The 24,670-nt window shown below is 37.7% G+C and overlaps 1 protein-coding gene across 1 annotated transcript in view; it reads left to right on the forward strand.

The window, feature by feature from the left end:
- IPO8 (importin 8) overlaps positions 1-23,975 on the forward strand; it is a 46,473-nt gene extending 22,498 nt beyond the window's left edge. The window contains exons 13-25 of the mRNA XM_068190895.1: positions 1,554-1,643; positions 2,290-2,455; positions 3,017-3,177; positions 3,623-3,748; positions 4,388-4,454; positions 5,099-5,224; positions 5,700-5,797; positions 6,821-6,916; positions 8,291-8,511; positions 14,124-14,329; positions 15,750-15,983; positions 16,678-16,794; positions 17,486-23,975. Of these exons, the coding sequence (XP_068046996.1) occupies positions 1,554-1,643; positions 2,290-2,455; positions 3,017-3,177; positions 3,623-3,748; positions 4,388-4,454; positions 5,099-5,224; positions 5,700-5,797; positions 6,821-6,916; positions 8,291-8,511; positions 14,124-14,329; positions 15,750-15,983; positions 16,678-16,794; positions 17,486-17,583 (1,806 nt within the window). The 3' untranslated portion in view covers positions 17,584-23,975. The remainder of the gene's footprint in view (positions 1-1,553; positions 1,644-2,289; positions 2,456-3,016; positions 3,178-3,622; positions 3,749-4,387; positions 4,455-5,098; positions 5,225-5,699; positions 5,798-6,820; positions 6,917-8,290; positions 8,512-14,123; positions 14,330-15,749; positions 15,984-16,677; positions 16,795-17,485) is intronic.
- Positions 23,976-24,670: the final 695 nt, after the last annotated feature.

Genomic DNA, 24,670 nt, shown 5'->3' on the forward strand with positions numbered 1-24,670 from the left:
CTCAAAAGTAATTGCCAAAACATTAGCACTTGTAGCATGCGAATGGTGATCTTGTGCTGGAGGCTTCTTTTAAAAACTGATTTACTATATTTTATTTGAATTGTCTCACTGTGCAGGATGTGTCTTCATATCACGAGCAATATCTTACCAACATTTGCCATCTGCTTTTTTACCAATCTGTTTTCTGATCTTAAATCCTGAAACTTCAGTAACTTTTGCAGAATTTTTGTAGATTATTTTGGATTGTAATGCCCTTCCTCATGCAGGAGTATAACAGTGAACGAGGTTGACATTGTTTGTGTTGTGAAGAGACATTCATATTAATACATTTATATCTGTCCTGTGGGGGAAAGGGGGATTTATTCCAGTATTCTGTTCCTATTTGAAATTTTCAATCCTGAAATGTGAAATTGTATTGTACTTTATGAAAGAGTAATATCCCCAGACACTGTAGACCCCTTAAAAATTTGGATTTCTCGTGTTTGGAATTTGACACATTGAAACATTCCATTACAGCTGTTTCCATATCAAATCCTGGATGCTTTCTGGCTCTTGAGCTGACTGAGATACTAAGTCTAAGGAGCTCATAGACACAATGGCCCTGCCTGAGCCACCTGGCTCCCTACGGCACCTCCAGTTTAGTGCCTACAAACTTCTGGCCAGTGTGCACAAAAGAGCAGTATTTTGCTTTCTCTCTTTTTTTCTGCTCAGTCCTTCATCCAGCTCTGTGAAGGCTGGGGAATGAGTGTGGAAAAAAAGCTGTGTGCATTGGTGAAATAAAGTGTGATCACGTAAGATACATGTTGCATTGAGTGTCCCATTTCACCCTCTTCTGTCTTAGCCACTGAATCATTCCTTTGGATGGTAACAACATCCCTAGCATGTATCCTTTCTGTTATTCTGGGGCTATAAGGAAAGTCTCAAATCTCCATTCTGGTTCTAGCTTCCTGTGAGTATCTTGGGATTTGCTAAGGCTGGAATAATGAAGAGTAACTCTCATCCAGTATCCTTCTCCAGCTAAGGAAATTTCTGTCACAAAGGAATTAATCTTCATCCATTAATAAACATGAAAAAAGATGGAATTTGTTGCTGTAGTGTCCAAAATAGTAAGTTTTGATACTTAGAGTAACAGTAGTTCATTTGAAACTCAGATCTGTTCCATACTACACTCATATCTATCTTCAGGTATATATGTACTCCTTTGTAGGAACAATGGAATTACTAGGTTATTGATCCTTGTTTGTTTTTAAGAAAAATCAGCTGGTACTAATTGTCTTAAATAACATGAAAATTCCAGTTTACATGCTGTAATTAATAATGACAAGTAGAATACTATATGTGCAGTTCTTTCGCTTACCTAGTTTTGAACTTGCTGTGCTTTTGAGTTGGTTCTATTCAAGGTAAGGGATCCAGTTCTCTTTGTGGGAGGATACCTTTATTATATAAACAAATTATTGTATTTCCCATAGTTGATATTTGAAATACATTATGGGCTAGAAAGAAGTAAGGAAAAATGAATGGTCTCCAAAATTAATTTTTCCTTACTCCAACAGAAGAGTGTCTTCAAGGATCAAATGGAGCTGATGTTACAGAATCACGTGTTTCCCTTGTTCATGTCTAACCTGGGATACCTCAGAGCTCGAGTAAGTTCACCTGTTACATCAATTCCAGTATTTGCCATGGTTGCTTCCTGTGCAGTTTGATTTAATTTTGCATGTCACTGAAAGAAATTAGGTAAATACATAGTAAAATTTAAAATAACATCCTTGTGCTGTATTTTTTCAAAATTTTGATTTTAAAAATGATTTTTCAGTTAAAGGAATTGATTGAGGGTCTGTGTTGTATTAATGCTCACCTCTTCAATCAAATTTAAGAATTTGAGCAGCAATTGTGGCAATTTTTCATTAGGAGATGGCTGTGAAGAATAGGCAGGATTTCCACAAGTAGGTAGCATCAATTTGAGTGTTGCTTGCAGAAGATCCCCAAGTGCCAATATCGGTCATGGACAAACAGTTTTCATTGTTTTTTTCTGATTTGATTTCCCCCAGAAGGACCAAAGCTATGAATCCAAATTACGTGCACACTGAATTTATTCAGTGGGATTTGGGAACGTCTAATAAAGAACTGCTTGAGTGCAATACCTGTGTTGCATTTAATGAAAGAATACACCATAATTAAGTGGGGAAAAGCAATGCATGCAAACAAGGAGATAGTTAGCATTGGTTTTGACTCAGTTAAAAATTTTAAAATTGCCATAGTCCCTAACTTGCTTCTCTTTTTGCCTTGCAGTCCTGTTGGGTGCTTCATTCATTCAGTGCTTTGAAATTTCACAATGAGCTAAACTTGAGGAATGCAGTAGAACTGGCAAAGAAGAGCCTGATTGATGATAAAGAGATGCCTGTCAAAGTAGAAGCAGCCATAGCCCTTCAGACCTTAATAAGCAACCAAGAACAAGGTATGTGACAGTGATTCATCAGCTGTATACACTGATCTATTGATTTTTTGTCAAGACAAGGAGATTGGTGCAGATTTATCTAAACATTTCTGTCATTTGAAGACATAGATTTCAGAATATTTTATCATGTTTAGGCAAATTCACTTGCTCATTACATCCCAGAATTCTGACTTCAAGTTTTTATGGCACAAAAGATGTTAGAATCAGCATGTTTGTTTTAATAAAGTAAATATCACCCATCTTTGGGGTTTTTTTTAGTGAAGTTAAGTAGTGTATATGTTTAAAAATTAGCACTGTTTTATATATGAGAGCAAGTGTTCCCTCAAAACTGGATTTTAGCTGTAGGTGGCATTTCAATATTACACAATTTATTTACTCTGTCTACTTGTTATGGACTGTAAAATTGCCTGGGGTATGTTTTTTGGCTTTTTTATTTCTTTAGTGAATTCAAATTTTAAAAACTTATTTTGTTCAAGAGCAGTCAGCTACCTGGCAGTTTGGAGATGCTGTATATTTGTGTTTATGGATAGTTGATTTCACCTTGTTTCTGTTATCTTTTAGCCAAGGAATATGTGAAGCCTTATGTAAGGCCAGTGATGCAGGAGCTCCTGCACATTGTCAGGGAGACAGAAAACGATGATCTCACGAATGTAATCCAGAAGATGATCTACGAGTACAGCCAGGAAGTCGCTACTATCGCTGTGGACATGACTCAACACCTGGTGAGAGGAATAGTAAATTACCACTCCAGTCAGAAGCACATGCCTAGTTTGGAGAACATTTAATGAACTCTGCTTGAAGTACACGCTGTTTAAAATAATCCTTGTAAGAGTCCGCCTGTAGTATTTGCAGTATTTTTTTGGTTTTTTTCTGTATGAAGCATCTTTAAAACCTATAGATTTTTCAAAGACACTGATTTGTGTCACTGGTTTTAATGAACCAGGGTCTATTTACCATTTCAAATGACTTAACGTAGCCTTCTGAAAAAAAACCAGGAGATTTTAATTTGCTATGTTCCCCTTTCAAAAGCAGCAAGCATATTTTTCAGTGCTGACAGCTCTTATAGATAAGGCATTGCTGCTGCTGCATTAACTGCCTTGGTTTTGAATGACAAATTAGAAACATGGGTTTGCTCTTGAATGTCAAGTTGGTTGGTTTTGTTCACAGGCTGAAATATTTGGTAAAGTACTTCAGAGTGAGGAGTATGAGGAAGTAGAGGACAAAACGGTTATGGCCATGGGCATCTTGCACACAATTGACACCATCCTGACAGTTGTGGAAGATCACAAGGAGGTGAGGTTTTCCTTGGTACTTTCCTCCTTTCATTCACGAAAAGAAGCACTTCTGTTTATGTTGCATCACTTGGCAAGAACGTGCACTTACTGCAGCAGGATGGGACCAAGCTATCTCTGACAGATTTGAATCTAAAGCCCAGTTTACTTTTGTGATTTATTAATTGTTTAGCTTTCAACTTCAAGGGAATTTATGTCCCAGGGGTAAATTCTTGGCCCTTACTTGGTAAACACTTCATTGGAATGTGCTAGTTTTGGTTGGGGTAGAGTTAATTTTCTTCACAGTGGATAGTTGTATTACAGAGTGTTAAAGTAGAATTTAAAAAGAAATATTTTGCATAAGCCTAGTTTTTTATGCTGATGATTCATATCTTTAGTTTACCCAGCAATATCTTGGATAGAATTCCTAGGAATTGGTCTCCCAGTTGTGGTGCAATGTATGCCCACAAATCAGGGTAAAGAGGTTCTTTTTGCATCAGGGAGACCTTATTTCATAATATTATGATTGTTAATGCAGCATTTAAAAACGATAAAAGCCTTTTTGATTTGAAGAACTTCTCAAACTGAATTAGTCAAATACATTTATTTGATTGCTGTATTTCTAATTTTTTTAATAAACTGCTTTATGTTTTTATTTCAGATCACTCAACAGCTCGAGAGCATTTGTTTACAGATCATCGGCCTTGTTTTGCAGAAACACGTTATAGGTATGTTTTAGAGATATGTAAAAGCACGTAAATTAATTATTGTTATCTTCCAAAACAGATTTTCATCTTTTTGTGTGTGTTTCTTTAAAGAAAAAGTCATTACCTTACCATTGTAATTTGTTTCTCCTGATCTACTCTTGTACATTAGTCTGATTGGCTATTGTGTTTTGGAGGTCAAAAGCTGAAGATGCTGCTCTGATTCTAATTCTGGTTAATTGTGTTAATGGACAATGTCTACAATTACATTAGTCTCTTATAGACATGGTCTGAAATTAAATTAATGCTTTATCAGTATTCTGCACTAAAAGTTACAGTTTTGTGATAAGGCCTTGTAGAAAAAACAAAGGCTGAGGAAAAAATGTATTTTTCAGTAAATCAATTAGAAGCATTGTCTTTAATGTGCTGCTGATGTATTTTTTGGTATGTATTTATAGTGGAAAACTATGCATATCATTGTAACTATAGCCAACACAAGGTCTGTCTGAAAGAGTCTTTTACAATTTGTTTTATTTTTCTATGTATGATTTAGTTTCTAATTGCTGTCTTCTAGTTGTTACATGACTCAGGACTCAGTTTCAGATTTCAAGGTATTTGCAAGTTAAATTTATTTTGTAAAGCACCCTGCTTCAAATTGTCTTTTGCAGAGTTTTATGAAGAAATTCTGTCCTTGGCCTTCAGCTTAACGTGCCAGATGATTTCACCTCAGATGTGGCAGCTTTTAGGTGTTCTGTATGAGGTTTTCCAGCAGGATTGCTTTGAATACTTTGCAGGTAAAGTCACTTCTGTTCTAGTGATGTTTTTACTGTTTGAGAATTCATCTCCAAAACCCACCCTGATAAGGGTTGCTTCCATGTAGTGTCTTGGTTTAAAATGATCATGTATTTGAGTCATGCCCTGCCCGTCTGTTTAGTGTGGGAGTTTAAACAGGAGATATTTAAGTAGGAAAAGCGTGTTCAAATCTGTCAGTGTGATCAGTTGTTGTAGAGATCCTGAACTCAAAGAAAGTTGAATATTCAAAGTTAATTTGAAACTAAAGATTGATTAATTAAAATGTAATCCTACTCTAGTTCTAAGAATGCACCCTGCATAGTGCATTTTATGAAGAATTCTTCCAGAAAAGACTTCCACAGAGTTTGAATTTCCAGCCATAATCAAGAATATAAGCTAATGATTTCCCCTTTATGACTACCTCTCTGGTTAGCACTTTTCGTAACTTTTTTCTCTTTTGCTCTCCCTGTTCTGCAGACATGATGCCTCTCTTGCATAATTATGTGACCATTGACACTGATACTTTACTGTCTAACCCAAAGCATTTAGAAATCATTTACTCTATGTGTAAAAAGGTAAGGCTGCTGATTCTTACTGTTGTGCTTATCACTGGTACATAACAATTAGAGGAGCTGAGTGACCTGAACATGCCGTGTGGTGGCCAAGTATTCCAGAACTAAGTGAATTTTGGTCTTGACTCAGTTCTGAGCGCATGCAGCACCTTCACACTTTTTAAGTGACGTGCTTTAAGAAAATAGCAAAAAGCTGTGTGGGAGAAAGTTGCTGTTCGTCTTGACTCTCTTCCATGGAGAGCTATTTTGGTAGGTAGGGAATTAATGAAGCCTGATTTCCTTGGGTTGTGTATCTTGCCGTTGGACTCTCTGGTTGTCAGCTAAGGTGCGAACTCATTTGAAGTTCTTTCTACATTTATCTTGTTTCTTTTTCAGGCTGAGTCTCTCATGTATAATAAAGTAGGAGATGATGCTGTAGTCCTCCTCTGATTTGGGGCATTAGAGAGTGTTAGGCATCTAGCTACCTGCTTACTTGTAACAAACTTAGAATATTTGAATGTGAAAATTTTGCTTCTTTTGTCAGGTTTGATTGACAGTGACCATGGGGTTGAATGTACTGAGATGAAGCACTCAGCTTCATATGTATGTGCCTAAACACAGAATGATTGCATACATCTTGTTCTTAATCAGAAACTAGCCTAGACATAGCACTTCACTATGCTGTGCTGTTAATCTGCCAGTGATTATTAGAATTGAAGTGAAAAAATGGAAATACAATGTGGAAAACATCAGTGATTCTTCTAAGTGACATTTCTTTCAAAAAAAGGGAAAGTGCAAACATATAAAGAATATAACTCTTTAAGAACTACAGCAGTTTCTTCTAGTTTTTAAAATTCACCGTTAGCCACTTATCCTTGTTTATGTCCCGTAGAAATGAATTATGTGTCTTAATTCCTCACAAAATTTAATATGAATACATATTTATATGCTGTGTAGAGATTTTTGGGTGTATGCAGGTACCAGGAGCACTTGCTTTCAGTGTTGTCAGTGACTACTGATAAATTAAATTGTTACTCTGATTGTTAGGTACTGACAGGAGATGCAGGAGAAGATGCAGAGTGCCATGCAGCCAAACTCCTAGAAGTGATTATTCTTCAGTGCAAAGGACGGGGTATTGACCAGGTGAAACATATTGAACAGGTTTTCTCTTGTATTTCTTTCTAATGATCCATGACTCCTGAGAGAAACAGCTGCAATTAGGGAATTTGAGGGAAATGTACAGTGGGAGGAAAACAGAAAGAAGTAAATGAACTCAGGAAAGTTTGTAAGGTTGGGGTTTTTTGATTTTGAGACAAGATGTTAGTGGGCCACAAAATGGATATGGACTGAATTATAAGGATATATAGTATATTGTGCTTTCTCTTAATAGAATTTCCCTTTTGATGCAAAACACATAATTAAAACTACTGTGGCTGAGAGGTTTACTGTACATATCCAAATGCTGTTGTTTCTCCAAGCTATAGGAACTTCTTGATGTTTTAAATTACTAAGTGCATTTGGAAATGCAGATTTTTTTAGCATGGCTTGATTGTGATTGCAGGGAGAAGCATATTCAGAAATTTCCAGAGTTTCTTAGAACACCTTTTTAGAAAGTAGTCTTTTTCCTATTAAGGGCCAAATTCTGGACTCATGTAATGAACCTACATTGAGGTATCATGTTTGGTGTTGCTACAGTGCAATTCATGGATTTCAGTGATACATTTTCAGTAAATTTCACTGAAAGTGATATAACTTTACTAGTATAAATCTGAAGTAAGCAAAGATAAAAAGGAAATCTGGAAGCATTTAAAGTGACTTCAATGTATTTGCATTGAAATACATATGTGGTGGAAGGCTTAATTGGGCTGTACAACTCTGTGAATTAAAATGGTTGCACACTGAGCTGAAACTCATAAACTAAAGCTTTCTTAATGTTTCCAAATTTTTGTAAAGTATAAATTTGCCCATTGAAATATATATGTGTTTAGAACATGTTTATTTCATTGTTTAGAATTTTGTGCATATTTGCTTTTATCTGAATAAACTAATTTTAAACTTCCGTAAAAAATTTAACATCACTTTACATTTATTTATTAGGAAAAACTTCTAACTATTTTACAGATTTTGGTAGTTTAATTTCTAATGCCTGTTAGTTTTGAAATTGTTTAGTATCTATCTTCAAAGATGAGACTCTCTGAGTTTTTTTCTAAATCTTTTCTGCATGCTAGAACAAACTCCACCAAATGGCCCCAAATATTCTCCCTGTGCTCAGAATAACTCTGCAATTTTTAGCTCAGAGAAGAGCTGTTTCGGGGAAGATTTATAAGCGTGTGATTGGAGGCTAGAAAGTGAATAGAATGCGTTCCTTGGTTCTATACCTGAACTTCAGATAACTCAGGACATAATTCTGATAAAAGTATTACAAAATTTTGTATGATCTGGCAACATACTAATGACTGTTTTCTTTTTTTTTTTTTTTTTCCCTTTCCTTTTCTTCTTGTCTTCTTTTATGCCCAGTGTATTCCCCTCTTTGTGGAGGCTGTTCTGGAGCGCTTGACTCGAGGAGTTAAAACAAGTGAGCTCCGTACCATGTGTCTTCAAGTTGCCATAGCTGCGCTCTACTACAATCCTGACCTGCTTTTGCACACCTTGGAGAACATCAGATTTCCACACAATCCTGAGCCCATCACTGCACAGTTCATAAACCAGTGGATGAATGATACAGACTGTTTTTTTGGGCAAGTATTGAGAGTTTTGGTTTTTGGTTTTTTTTTTTTACAGTGTTCAGTATTGACCAGCTGGTTTTCAACAATGTGACAAACTATGATCACCCTTGAAAACTTTTAAAAGTTTAATAAGGTGTAAAAGGGACAATATCCAGCACTAGGGTGCTTGGTCATCTGCCAAAAGCACACTGTTAGCTTAAAACAATATTCTCTATATACCATTAAGTTACAGAGGGTACATGCATATTCATAAGAGTTTATACATATTCAAACATTCCTGTGAGTTTACATGTTCTAGGCACTCTTTTGCTTGGTTTTAACCTTTGACTTGTCTGCATGCCATCTTGCAGATTAAATCAATATATTTCTTCTTGAGGCTCCATTCTGTTGTTTTGACACTTCTTAATAATTTGAGAGTAGTACATTTTTTTCTCTTGGTGTCCTGGTTCTTGTCACTGTTATCATTCAGATAAGATGGTCCACAAATGTGAGGAACAACCTAGCTATTTCACACCATTATCCGGGCTAGTTACACAAATAAAAGCATTTTAATATATTACTCAGTTTTTATTTTAATATGCTAAACCCTAAGATACAATATATATTTATCACACTATTATTTATATAAGCTATATGGTACATACATAAACTGACAGGTTGTATTATACCAAAAAGCAGTTAAAAGGAACTACAAATTGTATTATATCAGAATCTTTGTGATCAATAATAGCTTGCAAAAGCTAATACATAGATGCAAAAGCCAGTAACTATATAATTTATAACAAACAACATGTTAACTTTTTAAACACTGTGTACATGCTTTCTGTTCTGTATTGTTTGTAAGTTATTTTTAACTCCTCCATTTAATTAAAAAAAAATTACTCTTTGCAGTGAACCCCACTTCTGATTTTAAATTAATTTTCACAATCAATTTGCATATTTATCATTGTGCCATTGACTTCTTAGCATACTGCTGAACGTAAACATCACTGTGACCTCCCTTGAATGTGTGTGTGCTGCATTGGTGTGCACTCAGGCAAGAGCTGAGCATTTGTAAAGTTAATGAAGGGGAGCCTGTCATCACCTAGCAAAGCATGCACTTGATGCTGAGCAGAGGTGAAGGCCAGTGCTTGCCTCTCAGCTGAGATGTGGTGTCTTAACTGTGAAATTCAAATCTACTTAAGGGCAAAGCAGACAGACCTAGTTAACAGCTACCTCTCACCTTCCTGCTCAAGTTTTGTTTTGTTACTGGAGGCTGACATTTGCCTGTAGGTGTATGGATAGGCTTAGATGGATGTCTTCTTTAAGTTGTTTCTTCCACACCTTGTGGTAATATTATCGTTGATTGCTAAATTATTTTTATATCTACCAACTTCAGAAAAGGGCAAGACATTTTAGGATTTCTGCATACCAATTTTCTTTTATGGCTGAAGCAAAGTTCTTGAGCTTCATATCTTTGTGCTTTCATTTTTTTCTACTACATATCACATGCTGAGCAAATACAGAGACTGTAGGAAAGAAGCTGTTCCTTACAGATGGTAAACTGAAAGAGATCTAAAGCCTGAAACAGTTCATCCTGGAGCATTCAGTAAGAAACTAGTCAGATTCAGAGAGGAAAAATGGTGAGGGTCTCACTAGGCTCCAATCTCAAATAGTACTGTGAGCTACAGCTTAATTTTCAGTTCTCCTGTGTTGCTCTTCAGAAAGCATCAGCTACTGAAACTACTGTTTAAATAAACTTGTGTTTGGAGCTGAGACAAAGGTTAACAAAGCCTGTGAAAATGAAAAGTTAAACGCGGTTGTCATGCCCGTCATCCTGCCCAGACTACACTTGAATGGCAGCAGAGGATTAAAAATCTCCCTTTGATCTGCTGCTACCAGCAGAGAAATAATTATCTGTAATATTGCTTAAATCTAAAAGTCACTCTTCCTTCTGTGCTGTCTCCTCACTTTGTGGCTTCCAGGTGTAGGGTCGGGCTTTTGTTGTAGTACTGCTAGTGAGGCACTGTGATGTGCTGTAAGGGACTTCCTCCCTTTCCCTCAGGAGAGCAATGCTTCTACAGACAATTTGTTTTCTTAGGAGTATTAAAGGAGCCCAAGATTCAGAGGTCTAACTGAACAGGAAAAGACAGAAGTACAAAAAACTTTGGTGTTCTTGAAACCCTTTCTTGGGTTCCCCCCTAACAATTTATATGTCTTCATCAGAGAGCAGTGGGCACCCTTATTTGTACAGTCCTTTTTCTCATCCACTGCCATTTGCTGTTTTGGTTTACACTTAGTTTGCTTTCGATTAAGAGGCAGTTTTAGGCCCAGATTGAAATAATTTAGTAAACTCACAGATCCTAGAGAAACTGAACAAGATCAAAGTAGATCCACCTCCAGATGTGAAGAACCAGGTGAATCTTGCTGTTATTTCTTTGTCAGCCATGCAGGAAATCTGGAAAGTGGTGGTGATAGTGGCTGTCCAAGATGCCTTGTCCACATAAATCTCACACTCTTATGTATGGACACTCCATTCCTGGAAGTGTTCAAGGTCAGGCTGGATGGGGTTTTGGCCAGCCTGGTCTAGTGGAAGGTGCCCCTGCCCATGGCAGAGTATTCTCAGAGTAGTATATAAAAATCCCAGTCTTATGTTGGTTCCAACTTTGCAACTAGAAGGAAATGGCAACTAGGAAGAAATTTTTTGCAGTTTGTCCAGGAACTGGATTGATGTAATAGAAAGAAACTTGATTCTCACAGTAAAAGGAAAGGCTTAGTGATTTTTCTCTGAAATACTTTCAGCTTGGTTTAAAATACAAAAGATTTTAAAATCCTTTGTGCTGTATTAGAGGAATATGTGTTAGCAAGAAGATGTCCTGCAGATTATGAGGACCACACACAGCTTGTTAAAAATAGACTTGGCTTGGAGTTGTGCATTGCAGTGCTGTGTGTTGTGTGCTTAACACTCCAGGCTTGATAAACCATTGAGGAGTAAGCAGAGTCCCTGATTGTTAGGGAGGGCTATTGTGTGCTTCTGAGCAAATAAGTACAGATCTCAAAGCACAAATTACTAAGCAGAATCATATCCAGGCTCCCTGGAGCAGATGGAAGGGTGCTGAAATAATGAGCCTTTTGATAGCAGTGGAATGGTCCTGAAGCCATTCTTTGCTATTATGAAAATATATAAAACTCCCATTTTCCTTGTTCAGTCCTACGGGTCCTTAGTACAGCTGGGGTATAGTAGAATACTGAACTTCAGGCAAGACAGATGCTTTTCCTGCTGTTTGTCTCTGCTGGCAGGTGACAGAAAAGTCTCCTTCTGGCTCAGGTTCACTAAAGATGGCTCAATACCTGAATTTCTGCTGTCTGGCAGGGCCTTCTAATAACATGCATATTCTGAAGATGTGTTCATTCTTGCAACTTCTCTCTTTAGCAGCTTTAAAGTGAAGCACGACAAATATACTGTGGGTTTTGGTCATTTGGGCTGCTTCCCAGTGATGACTCCCTTTCAAACAGCAGGGCTTCGTTCTTGTACTTTGATTTGCTGTCTCAAAATGATAATTTAATATGAAACTAAGCCATTAATTACTAAGATTTTTTTTACATTTTACTTTTCCATTTTGCAATTTGTGCTGTGCAATGGTAGCTTCTTCAAATGTATAATAAAAATAGTCCTAAGAGTTGTTAGTTTACTCTGGTGCATGTGGCTGAAATTGCCCGTTTGTACATTTGGGTCTTGAAGAAATTTCATGGCTTCCCAGTGTCAAGATGCAGGATGGAAATCTTGTGCATAGATTACAGAGCTTTGGTCATACTTGGATGACTGCTGACAAAAAGAGGAGGTAGATAAAGTTTTTTCCATTTGTGCTTGCACTAAGGATAACTTTCCAAATAACAGCTATCCTTCATTTATAGGTAGCATTATCTTTAGCTTGACTTTTGTTCTGCAAAGTGTTGGCATGAGAGCGAACAGCTTGTTTTTAACCTGCAGGAGTAAGTAATTTCAGCTGAGAGGAGTAACAGATTTATAGGGTTTTTTCATGAAAGCAGACCTTGTTCCTCTATCTCAGTCTCCCTGGTTTGTATGCCCTCTTTTGTGACCCATTCCACCTGAAAAGAGAGGATTATGGTTACAGGAGCGCTGCACTCCTGCTCATGCTTTGGTGCGTTCTTCAACGTGTGTAACCAAGCAGCCAGACCCAATGTGGCAAAGTGTGTCATTTGATATGCTGGTTGGCTTTGTTGTTCTTGGAAGGTCTTCTGGGATCATAATGTTCTGCATGGTCATATATAATTTATTTTTGTTGTCAGCTACAAGTGATTCATTCTTGAGAATGAATCACTTCAGTAAATCCTAACAACATGGGAGTTGTCATGAAATCCCTCCCGATCTCTAACCTTGTTTAAGCACAAGTAACGTTTAGAAAGCTGCAATGTAGGATCACTTGTGTTACTTAAAGGATATAATAGTTCAGTAGCATTTTATATAGGAACTTAGGTAATGAAATGCTAAGCACTGAAAAGCTGTATTTCTGTAGTGATTTTTGAAGTGGTGGATTGAGCTGGTTGTCCCTCTGTTAGCTTTATTGCAGCTCTGGAAGTTTGCTTGGTTTCTCTAAGTTTTGGTAGCACTACTTCTCTTGCAGAAGGCTTGCACAGAAGCTGTCAGCATCAAATTGAATAGTTCAAACAAAAAAGCTCCTCTCAAGCCCATAATAGCAGAATAATGTAATGTTAGCTCCAAGTTGAATTCTTCTGCAGTAAAGGAGAACCAAAGTGTATCTGCAGAGGCATTTAGAGATTTTTTTTCCATCTTATTTGCAGAAATTCCTGTTTCTGGAAGTGAAAATCAATTCTTATGTTTAAGAGCATAGGTTCTTACCTAGTTTCCTGACTGTGGTCCCGTAAAAATTTTTCTGCTACTAATTCAATTAATTTCTTTCTCTTCCATTGTCTTCAGTTTGTTTTACTGGAGGTCTACTCATTTGTCAGTTCCCAGTTTGAGTATACTGCCAGTTACTCTTGATAAGATGGGATTATTTCCCTGCTTTCACCAGAGTTAGCAATGTGTCTCAAGTTGGCATTAGAAATTGTATATTGAAATATGTATAAGACAGCCATTCTGATGGACTTCTCATAATTTAACTTCAGCTCTCCCTGGGGCATTCCATAAATGCACCCTGTGATTCAATGCATTCCCACTTATCACTAATAGTTTTTGCCAATTTCCATCCCTGAAACAGTACTGCTATCAAAGCCAAGGCAAATTAATTTTCCATCCTATTTAAATAATGATAATCTGTATCAAATGCTTTATTAAAGATAAGATAGTCTACATAATTATTAAACAGTATTTATTTAGCATTACAAATTTTGCATTTGGTAATCAGAAAAAGTTGCTCCAGGAGTTTGACCAGTGCTAGACAGGAGTTTGACCAGTGCTAGACAGATATTTAATTGTTCTTGGATGAGTACTTCCCAATGGGAAACTTGCATTCAGAATGAAGAAAACAGTTTGTGTAGGATCTTTGAACATAGACTCTGAGACATTGTCTTCTGCCATGTCAAACACCAGGATTTTAATGTTCTCTCGATATCCTTGCAGTGAAAATCTGGTTTTATCTAACAGTTGTGTCTTGTTTCAGACTTCATGACAGAAAGATGTGTATAATAGGATTGAGCATCCTAATGGAATTGCAGAACCGACCACCTGCAGTGGATGCTGTGGCTGCCCAGATTGTTCCTTCAATCCTCCTCCTCTTCTTGGGCTTAAAACAAGTTTGCGCCTCACGAGAGCTCACAGAACATGAGGATCATGCTAAAGATGAAAAACACTTTGCAGAAGATAATGGTAAAATCTCCCCTTTTCACATTGTGGATTTTGTCTGGATTTAATTTAAAGGGGGTAAGAAATTGCAGTTTGTTTTTAAGACTCATTAGTCTGCTGAAAATAGCTCGGCTTACTGGGTGCTTGAAATACCATCTTAAAAGTTGATTTTTCCTCCCAAAGTGTAATCAAAATGTTTCAAGGTGTAACAGCTAACATTTTGTGAAAGGGTAGTATTAGTTCAAGAGTAACTTGCAGGTCTACTCTTCTGAGTTGTGAATATGCCCTGTCTTCTCACGTTGGCAGCAGGAGTTTGCCAGGACTCCACTAGGTATATTCTTACTTCCTGGAAAGAAACTGTTTCAATACCTAGCTGTTTGAAAGACCTTTTTGATTGAATTTTGAAGGAGATCCTGGCAGGTCTTCTTTGTCCAAACGGAAAGTTGTTTGCAGAGCGGGGTTTGAGACAGCTGAAGTTCCTTGAGCACACAGGCCTCTAACCTCTCTGTCTGCCAGAAGAGAAAAAGCATCAAAGAATGCCTTATAGAGGGAATTCTGGGGAGGGAATTCTCCACAGCATTGCAGGCAAATGTGTTTGACAAGGAATAGATGTTTTGAGGTCTGAAAATTAGATTTGATGTAAGCAGATTATGTAATCCACTCACGCTTCACCCATGATTGTTCTGTAATGGAGTCACAGTATTCTTCTCAATACATAGGAATGCAGTATGGAAACAGCACAGGAATGTTCAGATCTCTGTCCTGTGATTCAGTCCCTGCTTGCTGCATCTATAGTCATCTTTATTCTTTCTTAACTGTTAACACAGGAAGAGCTGCAGGTTTGGAAATGAAGGTTTTTGTTTTTTAAAATCTTGATTATAAGCCAGAAATACCTTTCCTTAAGTAAGAAAAAGCAGTATTTTAGAATTGCATGTTGTAGTTGCATTTAATTCAGGGTGTCATAGTTTCATAAGCAGAATGGAAGGTAACACCAACTTCATGTGTTGGTTTAAGTTGTTCAAATAAGGCAACACTTGAGAAGGCAGACAGTCTACAGATTAATTTCTCATGGTTTTATGTACATTTGTGAATTCTATGCAAGTCTCTGTAATTTGAAAAGCAGAGTGATGGACCATTTAATGGAAGACATTTCCTCAAAAATTTTGGACCCTGTAATTGCACAATGACTGCATAAATGAAAGAAGAAAAAAGATGGCAGTTTCACATTTCTCAGGTCTGCATAGAACCAAAAGTTTAACTGATCTTGAATGTCGGAAATGTTTTTACATTTAACATAAGACTTTTAAGATTTTGGGGAAGGAGTATTAACAGATCATCCCTTTTCCAGCCAAAACCTAGATTTACTAATTGTTTTTAATTCATCAGTTACTGTTTCCTTATAGTTTTAAACTTTGTTTTACAAAACATATCAATGCTTTTGCAGAAGAGATACCAAGCGATGAGGATGAGACAAATGAAGTGAGCCAGGCAATGCAAGAGAACCACAGTGGAGGAGGAGGTGGCAGTGCTGGAGGTGGAGAGGAAGAGGATGAAGATGATGATGATGATGACTGGGATGAAGATGCATTGGAGGAGACTGCTCTTGAAGGGTTCAGCACACCTCTTGACCTTGAAAATGGTGTCGATGAATATCAATTTTTTACACAAGCACTTCTGAGTATGTGTTTGCTGGTTGGCAGAATGATATAACATGATGAAATCATTTGGAGATGTTTATGGTCATCAGTGGGAAAACCCTTTTCTTTGTTACAAGTAATAGTTTAGATTACTGAAACTTTAAAATGTGATCTTGCTTTCTACGTTAGTCCTACGATCTTGCTTTCTACGTTAGTCCTACGATTTTTTGGCTTACTAGTGCTGCAAAAAACAAATGGTAGCAAATAGAGCCAGAGATTAATTCTCTTCACGTTCTCCCTCAGAATTTTTCAATCACAGCCTAAATAAGTGGAGCTTGGTCACTAGAGGGACTCCTATATAGAGAAATATTTGTCACCTTCTTGATGTTAATGGAGAAATTATTTTCTCCCTTTCCTGTTTCAGTAATCTTGTTGCTTTTAGTTTTCATATGAGTTTTAAACGAGAAGATTCAATTCATAATCTCCATGAATAATGGCCACATGGTTAATGTTCTGTTTCAGAAAGCAGAGGATGTAATTAAGTTCCCCAGAATGGATTGCCTCTATTAGAGTGGGAATTCTGTGCAAAGAAAACCGACAGGAATACTGATTTCGTTTTGCAGTGCAGATTCTGTTTTAAAACCAGTCAGAATTTCCATGTGTTTCATTTTGTTATTCTGAGATGAACTTGTATGTAAGCTGACAATGACTTTTCCTCCATTGCTGCCCTGACAGCGGTGCAGAGCCGGGATGCAGCCTGGTACCATTCCCTGACTGCGCCGTTGAGTGAGGATCAGAAGAAACAGCTCCAGGAGATCTACACATTAGCAGAGCACCGGAGAACTGCTGCAGGTGAGTCAGTTCCCTAGGCTCCTTTCAGCTTTGGCAGAGATGTTGGAACTGCTTCTAATCTGTAACAACCACCTCTGTGCTAATTAACGTTTTCTAGGAAGCGTGAGCAGGATATCATGATTACATTATTCCTTGCCTGGAAGTGTGTGTTATTCAGAGTAAGTTTACTGTTATTTCTAATTAATTGCCTTCTCATTGACTTGTGCTGCTGTTTGAACAGGGTATGAACTAGTTTTACACAATCTGACATTTGAAATGAAGAGCAAATTAAGGCAATATCTATCTGCAGCCAGGCATTTGATGAAGATTACTATCAGTTATTATGTGTTTAACAGTTTTCTAACTTTTTAACTACTTATGTTGCCTTGCAGTTAGTGTGAGGTTTTTTAGCTGCGTAGAAAGCTTGCATCATGAAAATAAATTCAGATTCAATCAAAAAGAATGCAGAATAGTGTAGCATAAACTGATTTGGTAAAGGATTAATTTCTCAACTCTGTTGCAGAGGTGTGCACATTTATGCCTTCAGAGAAAACCTGAGTGTAATTTATTCCTGTCATTGCATTTAGGGAATGAAATTTTGACTCATCTGAGAGTTTTTTCCATAACTTTGGATTCCCAGTTGAGCTGTATTGTCTCTGACAAAGGTGTTCTCTGCAGACTATTTTTCATATCCTTTCTCTTTGAATTCTAGAGACTAAGACAATAGAACAACAAAGTGGCTACACATTTGACAACAAAGGACTGATCACAGCATTTAATTTTGCTGGAAATACCCCCGGTGGCAACTGAAGGATCGGCTACAAATGTCAATGGGAAGGGTCTTATCACTACATTTTCTTGAAATCATCATGACTTCTGAGTGATAGGGGAAGGTAATTTAATGCAGCTGAAGGTTTTCTGGAAAATAGCGGCGTGCTTCCCCCACCGGAATGCTCTTTCTAACCAGCTACTGTAATGTACAAATTCTTGTGGTGTTTTTATAATTTGATGGACTGAAAGGAAATGTTCGTCCTCAAGGAACCTGAATCACCAGGAAGGGCCAGGCTGCATCTAATTGAGTTGCACTTCTCAGGTTTTTGCTGTGCAGAATTGATAGATTCAAATGGATAACAGTGCCTTCTGTTGTACATGGATTGCCTGAACAAATGGATTTTGGAGTGCATTATAATTTTTTAAGTGTAAGGACATTTCTTCATACACTGTAAGCCTTGGTTCCATGTTTTCCAATCACCTGCTTTTCACTGCTCAGTTTAATTGTTTGTTGGTTGCATACAAATTGCTCAATTCAGAATATTAGCACACCTTCCCTATTTGGTGCAGACCAAATGTGTCGAGGGAGGTGTCTGTTGGAGTTGCAGAGCATACACTGGTTATGTCAAAGGGTATGGCAGATTTTTCCTTGATGCAGTAGTCTTAAATTATTTCTATTAGCCATGAATTCAACTCGCTTGAGTTACAGTGGCTTGCCTGGCAGGTGGCTACCCTAAATCTACATCAATATTAGCTCCTGCCTGGACAAGTGGTATGGCCCTCTCATGTAGATGTTCTACATGACAGCTTATTTTTGCTATTATTGATGAATATTGGATTATATGTGGGATAATCTCTTCTGTTTTTTTTTCATTCATTACCATTCCAGTGGTAGTACTGAATAATGTGGTACAAAATATTTGCAATATTTTATTTATTTTGATAGAAGAAGAACAGCTTTAAACTTAATTCTTACTGTTACACTCTGTGATTGTATTTCTGGTCTGCATTGCAGTTGGTTATTCTTGTTCCATGCTGAAATTTCTTCTGACAGATCTTTTTCCTGAATTTTGAAGACTGGCTTCACCACTGGAGGTTTAGACTAGATATTAGGAAAAATTTCCTCATGGGAATGGTGGTCACACATTGGGACAGGTTGCCCAGGGAAGTGGGAAGAATTAACATCCCTGGAAGTGTTTAAGCAACAGGTAGTTGTGGCACTTAGGACAGGGTTTTGCAGTGACACGGGGTTAGCAGTTGTACTTGATGACCTTGGAGGATTCTTCCAATCTAAAGGGTTCTATAGGACAAGGTGTTTGTGGAGAATTTCATGTAGAGAGGAAGTGATAGCAGTACTAATTTGAATAGGTGCCCCTTCTTTAGGTCTACTGGGATCGCAGTGGTGTAGCAAAAAGCAGTAGGGGTGCTTTAGAATGTGAACTTTGGATTGGAGATAAAATGTTTAGACCAGATTTTGTCTCTGTGTTAATTTCTTTATGATTTAAAAATATTCACCAATCAATTTTAAACGCATATTAACAATCTATTTCTTTACAGCAGCGTCCCAAATAAAAAGTCAAAGCCTTTCTCCTACCCCATCAAATTTTCCACAACTACAGTAAATTACTGCTGGCTCTGTGCAGTGCTGAAGCTTTCATTTTGTCATTCTGGGTGAGTCTGATAAATCTGAAGCACTCTGTGTCTTGGCTTCTGGAAAAGGCCAGAGGATCTCTGCCCATTCCTGCTGGAATTTTTCTAGCCTGGCAACTGTGGGGCAGAATGTTCCCTACGCTTTCCTTTTTCCTGCACCTTTTTGTCAGACTCTGAGGCTGTTTCTGTGCTGCTGCTTCCTCTTTCTTTTTTTTGCCTTCCTCTCGCCAGCAGCTACAGAGTAAAGTTGACCTGGTTCATGTAGGTTTTTCACTGATGCTACTTAGTTAATAGCAACAGTGAAAATAATGTCGTTTTCAGGCCTGTTGTACATGTGGAAAGTTGTGAGAATTCCAGGGTCTGTATTTCCAAAAGGGAACAGTCTGTTGAGCTGCATTCTTTAAGGTCAAGCAGCAGAGGGCCAGGATATCCTTTTTTTTGAATGTCAGGTTATGAAAATTACAAGTCACTTGCTAATTTAGGACTGGGGGTGTACTTACTGAGACAGTAAGTAGGAAAGCAATACATGCAGTTTGTTGGGGAGTTTATCAGAAACCACAGAAGTTTTGAAATCATTCATGAATTTAAGAAATGGTTTTTGGAAGTTAAGGGCACTGGTGACTTCTCTCTTACCTGTCAGTTGAAGTTAGGTATTAGGCAGGTAAACTGTTTAAGCCCTTTATTATTTTATTAAAAGAAACAAGATTGTCAAGTTGGGTTTTTTTAAAGCCCATTTGTCTTCTCTACACTGGTGTGCAGAGTAGAAGATGGATTTGTTTTTCTTCTGCTAATGAGGTTGCTTGCACAGTCACAGGCTAATATTTAGGAGTTGATGTGGTCAAGGTAAAATTTGCTTTTGCATAGCATCATCTTGGTGTCACTAAGCTGAGCTATGGCTGCTCCCTAGTTCTGCTTCTACTATACTTTTCAAATCAGCTGCCAAGAAAATTTCATCCAGATGTTTCATACAAGAGTTTAATCAGCATTGTGGAGTTGGGAATCTTTGTTGTCTGTTTTGCACTGGGGTCAGACATGTCTGAGGGAATGGCATGTAAAAAGGTTAAATGCCTTTCCCTTCCCAGAAGATTCATAAGCAAACGTATCTACTGGCAAAAGCAAATGTTAATTATTTTATTCCTTTTTTTTGAAAAGGGTTTTCATCCAAAAAGATTTACTGGGCTCTGGCCTCCACTTTAACATATGGTTCACTTTTAACATGATAAATACCCATTTGTACATGATCATAAATAGGTAATGGATTTTAGGTGTTTCTTTCTGAGCTGTGTCCAGCTTTGTACTATATTAAAGGAAGAGTAACACAAATGTGCATTTACTGTCTCACTTTGAAGCCGAGGTAATCGTGGATTATCAGATACCAGCATTGCCAACCAAGCATGATGTATTTGCCAATGGAAGGATAGAGAATCATGAATGTACTGCAAAATAAAACAAAGGGTGATAACTGGTGATTTATGTTGCCCCATGCCCATAATCCCAAACTGCAAGATGATCCGTGTGGGCACCACAGTGGCTTTACATAGGAAATTAGTGTTATGGGGGTTATAATCATAGCAAATGTGAACTTACATAAGTTGCTTTTCCAGATAAAATTAACTGATCATGGGTGTTGAACTGCATAAGCTGTTTTGTCACTTGTGAAAGGAAAATAAGAATCACCACATGTTTTGGCTACCTCTTTTTGCTGTCTTTCTTTCAGCAATGAAGTACATTGCTTGCTTTCATTACAAAGCAGAATCTTTAATCACAATAGCTAGCTCCAGGAAGAATGCAGAATATCAAGCTGAGGAAAAGGTTGAAAAACCCCAAATGTCAACAATCCCCTAAAACCCACATGTGGACAATCTGACTGAAATGAATGTACTTTGGGAGTATTAAGTCAAAATATGTAAAGAACGTCACTCAAAACTATATGCTTTGCTTTAGGGAAATCAAATGTTGTGAGATTCTTTGCTTTAGGGAAAAAGGCTGCCTGTGGGGTGTCAGGGAGCCGTGAAATGCTCTGCTTTAGGATGTGCCCTTTGTCTGTGAAGTCCTGGCAGTTTGTGACTCTGGATTCCATGATACATTGTAGAGGAGAGACAGTAGGACAGAAGAGCATTTTTTTTCCTTACTACAAAGCCAGAGTCTGTCTTGGGATTGTCTTGAGCCAAAGGAATTGTTGACAACATGAATGATCAACTGTTTTGTTTCCAGGATACTTTTCTGTCTTTTTCTTCCTTCCTTTTCTTCTTTTGTCACCCACAATGTTATTGTGTATTTCAGGGAGTTTTGAAAAGCCATGAAAAGGTAAACCTTAAACAATTTTTATAAAATCTTTTTCTTGAAGGAATGCAATTCATCAGTTGCATTTCTCTCTACAGAACGGTCTCTCATTTGATGTACACAGATGATACAGAACTTCAGAAGCCCCTCACTTGTGCGTGAGGTTTGATGAACCTCTCTGTGATTTACTCCTTAATATGGGCACTTTGAAATCTCTATAACTTGCACTGAAATTTGCTCAAAGGATAGGCAAAAATGCACTATGTAATGGAGTACCCAGTCCTCATTCTAAGATATGCCCCAGTCAATCTCTTGTTAATATTTGGCAGTCTGGTGGTCAGTTCCTCAAGGGTCTCTGTCTCTGAGGACGTTCTTCAAGTCCAAGAGGCTGTCTCTGCAGGTAGGCAGAGAATAGATTTTTCCTCACTGCAGAAAAGCATGCCGTATGCATTGCTCTGAACTTCTTGATCTTAGGAGTGAAAATAGCATTCTTTTCTCTGGGATATCAGGTTTAACCCAGGTGGGTGAGACACAGTAGAGATGCTCATTCCCATTGTGTTTAAGGAAGCCAGACACTATTCCAGGTACCAGGAAGTCTCGGCATAAAACCATATCAGAAAGAGGATGTGTGAACAGGGCAAGCTGCTTGCTTTGGACACCTCGTCCACTGCTACTACTTTTGTTAAACTAATCAGAGAAAACCAGTGTAAAATGAAAGAAAGTTAAAGCAGTGCTCGGGTACTGGACAGGTGGAAATTTTCCTGGCCTGTAGATCTATTTCTGATATTCCCTCCAAATACACACAGATATTCTTCAAATACAATATGCATCATCTGTATGGATGTCAGTATCCTAACTGACAGCCATTAATGAGAGGTGAAGACTTAATGTGATTTTTCTCTAGCAGAAATCAGATGCATCCCTTTACAATGTCTGGAAATTGCTTGTCCTGACTGATATGCAGTCACCAACATGAGACACTCAGTGGGTTTGCAATCTTTCTTAAAGATGATCAGCATACCTCCTAAAGAGCTACTGAAAGTGCTCTTTGTCTAGGGAGCTGGCAGAGGAACGACTCCTGGACTAGAAGAGTTTTGGGGAACACTAATTCAGAGAGAATCTGCAGGCATATGTGGTTGTGATGAATTGGGAAAGGATCCATCTAAATTGAGGTGATGCTTTTGATATGATCGGAGATCTGCAGCATTCCCAATGTTGCCCAAAGGTCTTCTAGAGCAGCATCCAAGAACTTTGTCCCATGCCTGCCTTTGGGAAGAGAAAGTGCTTGGACAGCCCTAAATTTGGTGCAGTGCTTTGAACTTGAGATCAGAAAACAATTTTGATTACAAGTTGTTCATAACAGAAAAATGATGTAGAAGTGGTATATTAATGCTAGAATTCTCTTTGTAAGCTGTATAGAGGTTCGCAGTTTAAGAGTTTAGCTCTGTTCATAGTCGTGTAGGAGTTGAAGTTCCAGATACATGGATTTCTCCCAACGTGAATACAAGAGTGTCAGCTGCAGGATTCACCTGAGAGAGTGTCCGTCAGGGGCTGCCTGCTGGACCATCTGGATTATGTTACATGAAGTGAAATGCAAAAACTGTGAAATTACTTGATAGTTAAAGCTGTTGAGCAACAAAAAAATTCTTGAAATGAGATTTTAGTAGTATTCTCAGGTATATTTTAATTTTCATGTTTCGTGCCCTTATACAAAATGGAAAATTACTGCATAACATAGAGGCCTATTCATTTCTCACAGAACTGTTTACCATTGAAGAAGGTGTTTATCCAAGATTTGTTCCTCATTTTTAGGTATTTTCAACAGGTTTGTTAGTGAAGTTGCACATATCCATCTTTCACCACTTTTCATGCACAGAGATCTTGGAAATGAACTTAACAAAGGGAAGAACAGTGCTTTGAAAAGAGAATATTATGCATAAGCAGGTTATTTTTAGAAAACAGAAGAACTATGGCTTCTGAAGAAAATATGAAACCATAAATACTTATACAAAAGTGCATGAGGTAAAGAAATTAATGTAAGACAATATAAGCAAAATATGTTCTTTGATCACAGCTGTAATGTTTATTTTTCATTGCCAAACAATGTGTGACACTTACTTTTAATTGCATGTGCTGTTGGAATAATGCCTAGCATAAATCCCATTAAATGTTTTGGGGGCTCAAAAAGAGACCAAAGAGGCCATGCACATTTCTTTTGATACTAAAAGCAAGGACATGAGCCCAGGACTGCTGTGACTGGAGGGAGCCTGCTATGTGCTACATTAGCAGATTGAATTGCAGGATCATCACCTTTGTAAAAAGCCTGAAATACTAAACTGTGGGTTGGCTTTGAGGGCAAGAACTGACAAATGCAAAGCATGCATTGGTGACAAGAAGAACCTCTTCCTAGCTTAAAGAATTCTGTACAGTGTTCTCTTAAGCTGTGCTGAATTTGCTTTAAAAACAGTAATAAATCTTATTGCTTAGGTCGAATGTTACATCTGTTGTGCATTTATATGGGAAGAATAATATTTCTTAAAAAATTGTAACATGCCACCTACCAAGAAGCCAAATCTCATTTTATAACTGCTTTTCATACAGCCATAAAACTTATTTGCAAAAACATGCGAGAATTAATTTTAAACAAATGTGTGTGTTATCCAGAGTAAATATGTGTGTTTGTGTAGCAGTGTGTTTGTTAATCTCTGACTCATGAAGGCAGCTGTTCATTTACACTCATTGGCTGTGAAAGAACATAACTGATGGCTGACACAGAACACCTGAGCACAATTCTCAAAATATCAAACTAGTGAAGATAATCATCTGCACCAGAGCTTCGGCCAGTCTGCTGTGCATGGAATTCATAAAGAAGGCGCTGTTACCAGCCTTCTGCAGGACAAGAAATGAATTTTCCAGGCTGGAACTGCAAGCCTGGTGTTCGTATCAGTGGAGTATTTCTCCGGTGGTGAGTTGCTGAAGTAGCCTGTTTGTTAAATTGCATTGGTTGGTAATGCTTGCCCTTTACTGTATGGGCCACTTCTATGTGTCCTCCACAGTCTGTCTCTATGAAAGCAGTGCTTAGTGGTCTGTGTTTTTGAACTAGGGAGGCTGAATTAGTGTAGTTTGCCCAAAGCCATAGCAACGTGTTGCAGCTGGCATGAGAGATTAAAATTCTGGCTCTGTAGAAGTGCCT

The sequence above is a fragment of the Anomalospiza imberbis genome, chromosome 5, assembly GCF_031753505.1.
Source record: "Anomalospiza imberbis isolate Cuckoo-Finch-1a 21T00152 chromosome 5, ASM3175350v1, whole genome shotgun sequence".
NCBI classification, from domain to species: Eukaryota; Metazoa; Chordata; class Aves; order Passeriformes; family Viduidae; genus Anomalospiza; species Anomalospiza imberbis.